Source organism: Dreissena polymorpha, chromosome 3 (genome assembly GCF_020536995.1).
Source record: "Dreissena polymorpha isolate Duluth1 chromosome 3, UMN_Dpol_1.0, whole genome shotgun sequence".
NCBI lineage: Eukaryota > Metazoa > Mollusca > Bivalvia > Myida > Dreissenidae > Dreissena > Dreissena polymorpha.
The window spans coordinates 81,666,792-81,681,442 of NC_068357.1; the positions used below are offsets into that span (position 1 = coordinate 81,666,792).

General features: G+C 35.1%; 1 protein-coding gene across 3 annotated transcripts in view; it reads left to right on the plus strand.

Annotated features, from left to right (window-relative positions):
* Positions 1 to 14,651, plus strand: part of LOC127874958 (zinc finger CCCH domain-containing protein 14-like) — a 40,002-nt gene that overhangs the window by 22,126 nt on the left and 3,225 nt on the right. Inside the window, exons 12-15 of one of the 3 annotated variants that reach the window (XM_052419667.1) lie at positions 4,942 to 5,043; positions 11,937 to 12,039; positions 12,772 to 12,868; positions 13,927 to 14,056. In XM_052419667.1, coding sequence (XP_052275627.1) covers positions 4,942 to 5,043; positions 11,937 to 12,039; positions 12,772 to 12,868; positions 13,927 to 14,056 — 432 coding nt within the window. Of the gene's footprint in view, positions 1 to 582; positions 3,152 to 4,941; positions 5,044 to 11,936; positions 12,040 to 12,771; positions 12,869 to 13,926; positions 14,057 to 14,651 lie in introns of those variants that run through there. The other 2 variants (XM_052419668.1, XM_052419666.1) reach the window with 2 other exon arrangements.

The following is a 14,651-nucleotide window of genomic DNA, read 5'->3' on the forward strand; positions in this document are numbered from 1 at the left end:
AGTTTATAATTACAAAGACGCTATTAGCATTGAAGATTATAGGGTTTTTTTGCGCAATAATTATGTCTTTTTCTATAGGTGGGAGGGGGCTGATGTCTGATTGTCTGTTTCTAATGAGACTTTTCAGGATTCTGATCTTGAGTGATTCTGTTAGTCCATATACTTGGGTTTTATAAATGAATATGAATAAGTGAAATTTTGTTTGTAAATATTTCAATATATATCTGTTCATTAGTCATGTAGAATGCACCCATTCTAAACAGCTTATCACTTGTTTGATGTTCAGTTATCGTGAATCATCGTACTGAAAACCTGTGTGTGTAATACTGTGTATCTTGTATTGCTTTGGGAAAAGGTTTGACTGGTAAAGAAACATAGTTACATTAATTTTTGTTATTATTACAAAATGTATATAAAAAATATTTTATTACTATTTAAATTCAGTTTTAAAAAGTAATAATGGAATAAGATTCTGAAATGCATTTATTTGAAAGGAACAAAAATGCAAAAACAGAATGGCCAAAATTTAATTGCTTGGATTTTTTTCAAACAAAATTGAAGTCAAGCCTTTTCTCATTGCAGAGAGTGAAGATGGAAGGGGTAGTGATGAAAGTGATGCAAGTGGGAGTTCAGGGAGTGAGGGATCTCAGAGTGAAGATGAGGAGGAAGAAGAGGAGGAAGAGACTTATTCCGATTCTGATGATGAGGTGATTGAAATTGCTGACAGGTGTGCTCAGACACTTGTTAATATGAGAGAAAAGAACTACCATCTTATTCAGGTCAATAACTCAGGAAATACAGGGAAATTTGACAAAGAAACACAGACAGAAAGTTTGGAAAATGGACTTGGGGACTCATGTCTTGGAAAACTTTCCAAAGATAAATTACAACAGATAGATGACAGTCTCCTAAATATGTTCATTGAAAACATGATGCCATTCGAACTAGTGGAAAAGGATGCCTTTAAGTTATTTGCAAAGACTCTACAGCCCAGGTACCATTTTCCAAAGAAAAAGAAACTGATGACACATGTAGGATTGCTATATAATTCAGTGAAGGACAAATTACAGGATGAATTATCAAATGTCAAAACACCGGTTCTGTCTCACAGCCGGTGGCATGCTGTAGACAATAGTCTGTATGATACCATCTCTGTTACCTTTATCTCTAATGATTGGAAGTATAATAAGGCCATTCTGAAAACATGTAGGGCAGGGAACAACTTTGAAAGTAGTGCAGAACTTTTAAGAGAAACTATACGAAAATGGGGTTTTACCGAAGTCGTTTTGGTAACTGAAATGTCAGAGAATGAGAGTAAAATATTGGAACATTTGGAATTGAAAACTGTCCCTTGTTTTGGAAGTTGTATTCAGGCTGCAATTAACGAATGTCTCAATATTCCTGAAGTTCAGAGATGCAAAGCTTTACTGAATGTGTTGGCCATTAAGGTTCAAGAAAATTCTCAAGTAGCAGAAATGTTGGAGAAGAAAATTAAGGAGCTTTTACCTGAAGAAAAGCTGTTGGTGAAATTACAATATACAGAACATAAAACTTGGGACATACTTCATGAAATGATATCAGTGTTTACAGATGTTAAACCAGCTCTGCAAGCTGCTGTTGTGGACTCTGAGCTTATCGACAAGGGTGTAGATCTTCGAAATCTGTTCAATGCCGTGTGTGAAAATTCCATTCTGGAATCCCTCGGGAAGCTGTTGAGTTCGTTCAGGAGTGCTATAGAGCTGCTAACACACACAGAGGATCCAACACTCCAGAAGGTGATCCCGATATTCGTTAAGCTAGAGAAAGTCCTTGAACTGGAAGGTGATGATGGCGATGTGATTCAAACGATGAAGGAATGTTTGAGAAACAGGATTGAGAAGGACTTTAAACTGTGCAAGGATTCATGCTTGCTTGCCTGTCTCCTACATCCACAGACTAAACAGATGGCTTTTGTGTCTCAGGCAGAGCTGGAACATGTGACAAACCTGCTGCTTGTGGAAATAAAGGCAGCATGTGAAGGAGAAACAGACGATCCCAGGCTTCCTCATGGGAAAAATAACCATACAATAGTTAAGAATCAGATAAAATCATCATCAGACATTAGTGATGTAAGAAAAGTTATAGTAAGTACAAAACATGTCAATGATTGTAGTGAAACAGTGCTTAAAAATTCCGATGGCACTAATGATTCAACTGAGCTAGAAGTGGGAACAGACTTGTCAGTAACTGTTAAGAATGATTGGCTAGACGATGTGATTCAAGGCTCTGAGGAGAAGAAAACTCCAAAAGAAGTGGCTAAATATGAGCTGAATCTGTATATGGCTGAGCCTGCATCCAACGTGAATCCATTGCAATGGTGGATGGAGAAGTCTGCCTTGTATCCCCATGTTAGTCAAGTGGCAAGGCAGGTGCTAGCAGTGCCAGCGTCATGTATTACGGTTGACCAGGCATTCGCCATAAGTAAAAACCCAGTAGTGAAAAATGTCTGTGTCAAACCAGAGCATGTGGACATGATGGTCTTCTTGAAAGAAAATAAGCATTTATTTTAAATGTCAGTTTTATATGTGAAGCAAGTGAATGCTTTTAAGAATGTTGTTGACATCATGAACAATTTTGTAAAATGCTTGTTTACAGGCTTTATATACATGTACAGTAAAGTTGTGTTAATATAAATGTGGTTACTATTTTAATTGACAGTAAAATTGGCTTCCATAACCTTGATAAGAAGCATGTAGTTTATATATCAGGAAGTATTAACCTTAATGATGGTGCTTCAAATATTGTCATCCTGCAGGATACATGCATTTTGCTGAAATATTTCAGAAAACAATATTTCACAATGGCATTATTGTTTAAATGACAGTTTTAGATGTTGTTGTTTTTTTAATAAATAATTTCTGCATTATTAAATGCATTAAAAGCTGCTGTACTCCAAGTGAAATATTTGACTTGTAAAATGCAAACAAACATGTATATTTTGTAATGATATGTTTAGTAGCATAAAACTTTCACAGTATCAAATAATAAATATGATGTTGATCGTTTGCTCAATGTTAATGCATGAAACTGAAGTCATCTTTAATTTTAATGATGTGTTGATGTCACAGAAATGCACTGGTAAATATTTCTCTAAAAATTAGCTGACAAATCATGTATGAGTTTTGTGTTATACTTGAAATAATATGGTATGTGTTGGTTATTGTTGTCGTACAGAACAGTTTGTTGTTCCGATACTTGTCATAGGATCTCATGGTTAAATTGTATGCAGCTGGACCTCTTATGGCCATCATGGCTAAATTTTACACATATATGGATCCAAAATAGCCATCACGGCTAAATTCTTCACATATGGATCCATAATAGCCATCATGGCTAGATTCTAAACATATGGATCCATAATGGTAATCATGGCAAAATTCTACACATATGGGCCTATAATAACCATCATGGCTAAATTCTACACATCTGGATCCATAATGGCCATCATTGCAAAATTCTACACATATGGATCCATAATAGCCATCATGGCTAAATTCTACACATATGGATCCATAATAGCCATCATGGCTAAATTCTACACATCTGGATCCATAATAGCCATCATGGCTAAATTCTACACATATGGATCCATAATAGCCATCATGGCTAAATTCTACACATCTGGATCCATAATGGTCCACATGGCTAAATTCTACACATCTGGTTTCAAACTGGCCATTATGGCTAAATTCTACACATAGGGATCCATAATGACCATCATGGCTAAATGCTAAACATCTGGTTTCATAATGACCATCATGGCTAAATTCTACACATAGAGATCTATATTAGCCATCATGGCTTAATTCTACACATCTGGATCCATAATGGCCATCATTGCTAAATTCTACACATAGGATCCATAATGGCCATCATGGCTAAATTCTACACATAGGGATCTATATTAGCCATCATGGCTAAATTCTACACATCTGGATCCATAATGGCCCTTATGGCTAAATTCTACGCATCTGTATCTATAATAGCCATCATGGCTAAATTCTACACATCTGGTTTCAAAATGGCCCTCATGGCTAAATTCTACACATAGGGATCCATAATGGCCATTATGGCTAAATTCTACACATCTGGTTTCATAATGGCCATCATGGCGAAATTCTACACATAGGGATCTATAATAGCCATGGCTAAATTCTACACATCTGGTTTCATAATAGCCATCATGGCGAAATTCTACACATATGGTTCCATTATAGCCATCATGGCTAAATTCTACACAATGAAAATACACATATGGTAACATAAAATGGCTGAAACTGTTATTTTTATATTAACACCCTGTCTAAACGGATCTTTTTAAAATGTTCATGGTTGTTTAAAAGGCTTAGACCTACAATCATTCAAAATAATAGGCTGGTTACTTGGGTGGAAAGGCAGATGTCTATCCATATTGCGATCATCAGGTCAAAGGTATTTCCAGAAGAAGACTTTCAATAGTCATAAAACACTACTTAATTGTGATTAAACACCATTAGTCACAGAATTCCATAAGTATCAGATTGCAGTTTTGGTTGTACTAAATGATTACAACCATGAACATTTTAAAAAGATCCTTTTAGACAGGGTGTTAATAAAAATAACAGTTTCAGCCATTTTATGTAACCATATGTGTATTTTCATTGATAGCTGATTTATGTTAAGCGCATTAATTCATTAAAATGTCATGCATTTTATGAAGGATGGGGAGCATACCGGTACATGTTTTACAAACATCTCTTGTTATTCTTAATATAATCTGACTCAGGTATCAAGTATGAACAGAAAGCTCATTTAATCAATATGAATGGATAGAAAAGAAGCCTCAGTTTCACTTCATTGGAGTCTATTGTGACCCTTAGTCTTTCTCTACAAACACATACACACCCATATTGTTTTCCCCAGCCTATGGCCCGCCACTTCCTGACACGAGACTGGTTCAGCGTACTTCCCAGCAGGAAGATGACTTGGACCTGGAAGAGTCACCAAGAGAAGACAACTCTCCAGGTAAATTGTAGTTTGGATGGGACCAATTCTTGAGCATTTTATGATGTTTTAGATGATCTGTTTATCATTTATTAATTATAATACATGACCAGGAAAACAGTATATAAAATTATTTGTTTATATTTAGATATAGAAATTCTATTGTCTGTCAGTCTGCCCATCTATCACAAACTTTTCAGGGCTATGCAAAATATTTATCAGAAACTATATAAGGTATCAACTTGAACTTCATCGGCGTATACCGGTATATATATCAATGAGGAGAAGTGCCTTGTAGAAGAACCATAACCCTACACTTTCTTAAATTAGAGTTATTGCCCTTTTTTGTATAATATAACGTTTGAGGGCTATATCCCAGAAATCATACAAGATATCTACATTAAACTTCATGGATGTATTGAAACCTATGAGGAGAACGGCCTCTTAAGAAACAACCTACACTTTCTTAAATAAGAGTTATTGCCCTTTGTTGTTTTCATAGAACGTTCTTCTTCAGGGCTATATCTCAGATACCATACACAATTTCAACATGAAACTTAATTGATGTATAGATATCAATGAGGAGATTTGCCATGCACAAAAACCATAACCCTTCACTTTCTTAAATAATAGTTATTTCAATTTGTTGTTTTCATATGATGTTAATTGTCGGCTATATCTCAGATACCATACAATGATTTCAACATGAAACTATTGATTTATATATATCAATGGGGAGATATGCCATGCACAAGAACCATAGCCTTACACTGTCTTCAGTAAGAGTTAATGCGGTTTGTTGTCCCCTACCGGTGAAACCGGAGGGGACTTATAGTTTGCACTCTGTGTGTCCGTCAGTCAGTCAGTCACACTTTTCTGGATCCTGTGATAACTTTAAAAGTTCTTCATATTTTTTCATGAAACTTGAAACATTGATAGATGGCAATATTGAGATTATGCACATCATTTCATTTTGTTCTTACATAAAAAATTCTGGTTGCTATGGCAACAAATATATATAAAAAAAAACACACAAAAAAAACATTCTGACAATGGTGGAGTTTCACCGGTAGGGGACCATATTGCTTGACTTGTTGTTAGCTCACCTGAGCACAACGTGCTAATGGTGAGCTTTTGTGAGCGCTTTTTGTCCGTCATCCGTTGTGGGTTGTGCGGCTTCAACATTTGCCTTGTTAACTATCTAGAGGCAACATTTATTGTCCAATCTTCATGAAATTTGGTCAGAAGATTGGTTTCAATGATATCTTGGATGAGTTCAAAAATGGTTACGTTTGCTTGAAAAACATGGCTGCCAAGGTAGGGCTGCAACGAATCCAAAAAAATTGTTCGGATCCAAATCCGAATCCAAATAAGGTTTCTTCGGATTTTTTCAGATACGGATACCTCAGATAAGAGAAAATTAGAAATTCTGTCAATCAATGTTTTAGATGTTTAATTTGACTAAAAGACATTAAACATTTATTAACACAAAAATAGCAAATTTCTCGTTTAACATTGTAGCAATGTCAGAATAAAACAAAACCTCAACACTTATTCACTTATTTAAACTATTGTTTGCTCGTTAACATACACGTTTCACTGTCCATGCAGTTTGATGTTTGTTTTCACAAAAATTAACATATCAACATTTTCCGGGTCCAGGCAAGCCCTATGAGCACTGACAAGGTATCCTGCTGTGGAGAAGATTCTCTCACTGGGAATTGAGGTTCCTTGCATCAAAAGATAGCATTTAAACTTAGTATATGACGAAAGATGCTTTCAAGACAATACATGATGCAGGAACACAATTTGACAGGTCGCGAAATTATTCAAAATTTACCTGAATAACATTCCAGTCACACAGGATCCACTACCGTTGTTTTTAATACAATTCAGAAAGACAATAAGGATTGAAAACTTATCTATTGCCATTATGAATTGCATTTGTAATGTGTAAATCCTCCATGATTTTGAATTAGTTTTGCTTTCGGCGCTCATTACGGAATGTCCAATGACACTCTTAGACAATAAAAGCCGAAGGATCTCGAATGATCTGCTATTTGATTGTCAAACGTCAATAAATATCGACTACCGTTATTACTCTATGTTTTCCGACACTAAGTTTTCGGACACCCCTTTTTTTAGCAAAAAAAAATATTTTTCGTGACTTAATTTTCGGACACACGAGTTTTCGTCCATAATTAATGTCTCTAAGTTTCGGACAGTATATTTCACAGCGCAATTTCTATCCTGTTTTTATGTCCCCCACTATAGTAGTGGGGGACATATTGTTTTTGCCCTGTCTGTTGGTCTGTCTGTTGGTCTGTCTGTTGGTCTGTCTGTTGGTCTGTCTGTTTGCGCCAACTTTAACATTTTGCAATAACTTTTGCTATATTGAAGATAGCAACTTCATATTTGGCATGCATGTGTATCTCATGAAGCTGCACATTTTGAGTGATGAAAGGTCAAGGTCAAGGTCATCCTTCAAGGTCAGAGGTCAAATATATGTGGCCAAAATCGCTCATTTTATGAATACTTTTGCAATATTGAAGATAGCAACTTGATATTTGGCATGCATGTGTATCTCATGGAGCTGCACATTTTGAGTTGTGAAAGGTCAAGGTCAAGGTCATCCTTCAAGGTCAGAGGTCAAATATATGTGGCCCAAATCGCTTATTTTATAAATACTTTTGCAATATTGAAGATAGCATCTTGATATTTGGCATGCATGTGCATCTCATGGAGCTGCACATTTTGAGTGGTGAAAGGTCAAGGTCATCCTTCAAGGTCAGAGGTCAAATATATGTGGCCCAAATCGCTTATTTTATGAATACTTTTGCAATATTGAAGATAGCAACTTGATATTTGGCATGCATGTGTATCTCATGGAGCTGCACATTTTGAGTGGTGAAATGTCAAGGTCAAGGTCATCCTTCACAAGGTCAAGGTCATCCTACAAGGTCAAACATCATATAGGGGGACATTGTGTTTCACAAACACATTTTGTTGATATCTATTGACACTTCAATCATTGGGTTTTACAACCAGATTAACATCATAAAACATGGCAGGTGCATGCCTGAGGGCAACGGACCATTACATTTGCGTAATTGGGTAAATAACCTTGTAAACCGGTATTAAACAATGGTTTCGCCCGATAGCATAAGCGTTATGACAATTGCCAGGGGTAGTGCCAATTAACAGTTAAATTATCTACCGCAATGGTACTACCACTTCTCAGTTAAATAACTGTGACAAATATTAAACGCTTCAAAGTGTGATGCACCCTATTGCAAGTTTTACGAACAATGGAAAGGTGTTAGACAACAACTGTCGGAAAGGAACAAACAAAGAATTCATAGTTTGAATTTTTAATTGCGTTAATTACAGGTTCATACTAGCGAGTATCGGTACATCACATGCTTATCTTTGAACTCGTTGGTCAAAGCACAACCTTGTAGTAACTTTCTGTCAAATAAATTAAGCATTTAACATTATTTAAAATGCAGTGCAAACATATATAACTGTAATTTATACTTTACGGCATGGTATTTTACAAGCGCGTGCTATTACTGGTAGTCGTTGATACAATTGAGGCTATTTTTGGACACTTCAATTTTCGACTCTAAGTTTTCGGACACCTGTATTTTGAGAATGTTTTTCGTATCTATCGGACACGAAAAAAATTAATTATTTTTAAGTGTCTGAAAACATAGAGTAATTACGGTATTATATGTATCTTTTATACAGAACCAGTCTGTATAAAGTCAATACTCATGAAAACAGCGCTGGGTTACATACAACTATGAAAATAAATATTCGGAACCGAAATTTCCAGGGGTGGATCTGTACCCGCGAATCTGAAGTTGGATCCGATATCATCGGATATTTCGGGGCTGGGCATTTTTCCTTATATGGCTATATATGGCTATAGATAAATCTTGTTAACACTCTAGAGGTCACATTTATAGTCTGATCTTCATTAAACTTGGTCAGAAGATTCATCCCAATAATATCTTGGACGAGTTCGAAAATGATGCCGGTTGGTTGAAAAACATGGCCGCCATGGGGCGGGGCTTTTTTCCTTATATGGCTATAGTAAAACCTTGTTAACACTCTAGAGGCCACATTTATTTTCCGATCTTCATGAAACTTGCTCAGAAGATTTGTCCAACTGATATCTTGGATGAGTTCAAAAATAGTAACCTTTGCTTGAAAAACATGGCTGCCAAGGGGTGGGGCATTTTTTCTAATATGGCTATAGTAAAATCTTGTTAACACTCTAGAGGCCACATTTATTGTCCAATATTCATGAAACTTGGTCAGAAGATTTGTCCCAATAATAACTTGTTATCTCAGATGAGCGACTTTGGGCCTTTCAGGCCCTCTTGTTTCTGTATTGTGCAACTTTTCAGGGCTATATTTCAGATACACTACAAGATTACAACATGAAACGTCATGGGTGTATAAATATTAATGAGGAGAATTTCAATGCATGAAAACAATTACCCTACATTTTTTATATATTTTAATACCTTATATCAAGTGCTTTGCACCCATTCATACAAAAATTATTTTGCGGGGGATAACAATTCAACAAATTTGATTGTTTGTTGGGTCTGTCCATTGCTCTGTCTTGCTTGTTGAACCTTTTTTTTCCACATTTTTCAAGCATTAAAATTAAACCTTCACATATCACCATGATGAGTTATTGCCTTGAACTTGGCTAATAAAGTGGTGTGAGGTTGTTAGTCACTTTTGTGACAAAGCTGTTATTGAATTAAGTCCGTTTATGGATATATTTTTACATAATCGTTCTTTTATGTGTAGTCTTGAGAATATTCATAAACATTTGTTAAGGTGAACTGTATTGTATCTTTTAAAAATGGTAAGGCATATATAGACCACTGCATTGTGAACTTGTACACCTTGTTATGTTGCACCTACTCTACTGAAAAGCATTGCTGACAATGTTGATCACTTCCTTATATATGGGTTGCACTCTGTGAATAGGGGGTTTAATGCATGTGCGTAAAGTGTTGTCCCAGATTAGCCTGTGCAGTCTGGACTAAACTGGATTTTTGCTAAGAATTGACTTTCTTTACACGGTAAATATCATAAAAGCATAAAGTGTTGTTCCTGATCAGCCTGTGTGAACTGCACAGACTAATCTGGGACAACACTTAACACACATAACCTCCTTATCACAGAGCGAGGTTCATAATTATGTATTCATGAACTATGAAGTATGATGAAGGGAAACATTTCACAATAATATCATTTTGTATTGATGTCAATACTGATATCAAGATTTTACTTCCTTCCGATGCTATAATAGTTTAATTGTATAACAGAATCTTAATCAGTTTGTTGGTAAAATGTTGATATCAAAATCTTTCATCAGTTTGTTGGTATATACTTATAATCAAAATCGTCATCAGTTTTGTTGTAAAAATGCTGATATCAGAAACTGTCATCAGTTTGTTGGTAAAATGCTGATATCAAAATTCTTCATTAGTTTCTTGGTAAAATGCTGATATCAAAATCTTTCATCAGTTTCTTGGTTACATTCTGATATCAAAATCTTTCATCAGTTTGTTGGTAAAATGCTGATATCAAAATCTGTATCAGTTTGTTGGTAAAATGCTGATATTAAAGTGTCAGCAGTTTGTTTGTAAAATGCTGAGATCAAAATTGTCATCAGTTTGTTTGAAAAATGCTGATATCAAAATTGTCATCAGTTTGTTGGTAAAATGCTGATATCAAAATTGTCATCAATTTGTTGGTAAAATGCTGATATCAAAATTGTCATCAGTTTGTTTGTAAAATGCTGATATCAAAATTGTCATCAGTTTGTTGGTAAAATGCTGATATCAAAATTGTCATAAATTTGTTGGTAAAATGCTGATATCAAAATTGTCATCAGTTTGTTGGTAAAATGCTGATATCAAAATCTTTATCAGTTTGTTGGTAAAATGCTGATATCAAAATCTTTATCAGTTTGTTGGTAAAATGCTGATATCAAAATCTGTCATCAGTTTGTTGGTAAAATGCTGATATCAAAATCTTTTATCAGTTTGTTGTTAAAATGCTGATATCAAAATCTTTCACCAGTTTGTTGTTTAAATGCTGATATCAAAATATTTTATCAGTTTGTTGGTAAAATACTTAAATCAAAATCATGGTCAGTTTGTTGTAAAAATGCTGATTTCAAAATCTTTCATCAGTTTGTTGTAAAAAAAACCTGATATCAAAATTGTTGTCTGTTTGTTGGTAAAATGCTGATATAAAACTCTTTCATCAGTTTGTTTGTAAAATGCTGATATCATTTTTTTCATTAGTAAATGAGTTTGTTGGTAAAATTCTAATATCAAAATATTTCAATATTTCATCAGTTTGTTGGTAAGATGGTGATATTAAAATGGTTGTCAGTTTGTTGGTAAAATGCGGATATCAAAATCTCTCATCAGTTTGTTGGTAAAATGCTGGTATCAAAATCTCATCAGTTTTGTTGTTAAAATGCTGATATCAAAATCTTTCATCAGTTTGTTGTTAAAATGCTGGTATCAAAATCTCTCATCAGTTTGTTGGTAAAATGCTGGTATCAAAATCTCACATCATTTTGTTGGTAAAATGCTGGTATCAAAATCTTTCATCATTTTGTTGGTAAAATGCTGATATCACAATTTTCATCAGTTTGATGGTAAAATGCTGATATCAAAGTCTTTCATCAGTTTGTTGGTAAAATGCTGCTATCAAAATTGTCATCAGTTTGTTGGTAAAATGCTGATATCAAAATCATCATCAGTTTGTTGGTTAAATGCTGATATCAAAATCTTTCATAAGTTTGTTGGTTAAATGCTGATATCGAAATCTTACATCAGTTTGTTGGCTATATGCTGCTATCCAATCAGACCCTGAGATTCGGCAGCTGCTGGATGAGACCAATGAGACCATACTGGACCTGAATGAACTGAATGACGACCTCCGATATGAACGCTTCAAGGATGATATACGGTGAGGCATTTATATTTGAATCTTTTGGTCTTAAGTTGTCCTTAATGTATGTTGTATGTTTAGAATTAAGATTCAATTGTTTCAGAAATAAACAAGTGGTGTATTCCTGGTGTAACTGTTCCTGACCAGAGTGAATGATTTAGCATATTTTGTAAAGAGAATAATTGGGTTTTGCGGAATGCAAGTCAGTATATTCAGTGAGTTTTAAAAACATTCAACCATACGCTTTTGTGAGGTAACTTGATTCTATCAGGTGAAAAATGCCATATACATGCTCTCAATAGTGATAGAACAATACAATCAGGCAAGCTTGTTTTATCAAAGGCTAGTCTGGCCCTGCTAGGGCATTTAAAATGCCCAAAAATGACAATTTGAAACTTGCCATCCCCTGAGTCTGCATTCTTAACTATACAGTTTGGAAAACAAATATTTTACATGCAATATGCCAGAATATAACCAGCCAATCCTGGAGTTATAATTCAGAGGTAGTTTAGTTATGAAAGGAGGTGGACAGTTTTGAACCAATCAAAGCTGGTGTTCTAATTGACCTATTTTCCAAACATGCAAAGGGATGCAACTGCTTAAGAACAACAATCATTTACTTGTTTTCTAAACAGGCTGTTTGTGTCTTTTATAATATTACAGAATAGATTTAATGCAAATTTATATTTGGTCAAAAACATTGTCCACTCTCTAAATCTTGTTAAAGAAATTATGTATTGTCATTTACAGTGTAACTCCTTCTGAGCCCCAATTCATTGTGACTTTGGACGGAATGGATCCCGGTTTGCTGTCAACAGTACCTGAGACCAGGAGCCATCCTGTGCAGGTGGTGGTTGGTTCAGTCACTATGGCGACTAACTTCCTTAAGCCCAATTAAGTTTTGCTCTGATAAAAAGCTTAATGCATGTGCGTAAAGTGTCATCACAGATTAGCCTGTGCATTCCACACAGGCTAATCACTTACAACACTTTCCAAATACACTTGATTTTTGTTTAGAAGAGACTTCCTTTATGTAAAAAATTAAATGAAAGCCAAAAGTCCCTGATTAGCCTGTAAAGACTGCACAGTCTTATCTTGAAAGACACTTTAAGCACATGAATTATGTTCTCATCCAAAGTGATCATCACATTTCAGTTATTTGCCCTGGAAAAGCTGACAAAGTGATGTTGGAGTGTTTGTCAAATTTCTGACGAAGCTCTTCATATTTAATAATTAAATTAATGGAATACAAGCAGTGTTATTGGTCAATATTTTAAGTTGAGACTAGGTGGAAAATTGAGAACATTTGCAGTCATTCAGTGTGTATTATTATTGTTGAGTCTACCAAAAGTATTGATGATATTTGAGACATTTCACTGTCATGGGGAATAGTCGACTCGTCTGTATGACGTAACATTCTGTTGAAGTAGCATAATAAATGTGTGGCATATTCAGAGATACCAAAATCTCAGTGGAATAAATCTGCACATATTTTGCAATGCGATAACAATGTTAGAGGGGGTAATCACATGATAGTCAAGATGGCCACGTACATGCTGAGGCAGGCATCCATATCAGCAACAAAGTTACTAGCGTTTATTTTGTATTAATATACTCTCTATATCTTGACTTTGCTCACTGCAAAATTTCTAATTGTGATGACTTAATTACAGCACCACTAAGCAAATTCCTGGGGAGTAAAGTCCAGATTAAAGCCAATTTTAATACGAAATAAACGCTTATCACCTTTTACTAATATGGCTGGAGAATGAGCGTCATTTAAAAATAAACAAAAGTAATAAAGGGTATAAAACGGCGAAAAATAAATGTCTTGGCATGGATGCTGCCGTCTTGACTGCCTATCATGTGATTACCCTCTCTGAATATGTTCTATTGTATATACAGACAGTGAAACCTGTGGTAAAGGAGAAAATCCAGCCTGTGAAACTCCCTGAGGCTCCTGTGAACTCTGTGAAGCAGTTAGGGCCTCCCAAAATCAGGCCTTTCAATATCAGTTTGAAAGACAGTGATGGTAGTAATGTAGAATTTATTTTGATTTACTTTTGTCGGTGTGTTATTTCTTTGTGCAAAATGCGAATCCTGTGCAATCAATGTGTTTTAATTGAAAATGAATGTGTTGTGGCAGTTTTACTTGTCATGTGCTTCAACGCTTCAGCTTGGATTTGAACAGGGCAGTTTGCTCTTTTGTCAAAAGGTCACGTACTAAAAGTGAAAAAAGCTTATGAAAACGAATATTTTAAGAGTTTCTGTTTAACTGAAAAATTACCCTCTTAACTCAAAATGCTGGCCCAAGAAAATCACCAAAATGATGTCCATTTTTTTTCTCCCTTTATCCTGACTTCACATAATACAGTGTTAATATATTAGTGTCTTTTTCTTGGAAAAATGCGCTTAATGCATCTGCGTAAAGTGTCGCCCCAGATTTGCATGTACAGTCCTTCACAGGCAAATCTGGGACATCATTTTAAGCACATATGCTAAATGCAGTTATCCCAGAACAAGGCTCATTTGTTCACTATTCATTAGGGATGGCATCGAATACCAATATCGGTATTCGAATGTTCGCAAATTCATTCAATCGAATATTCGAATATTCGCATAAAACGGCT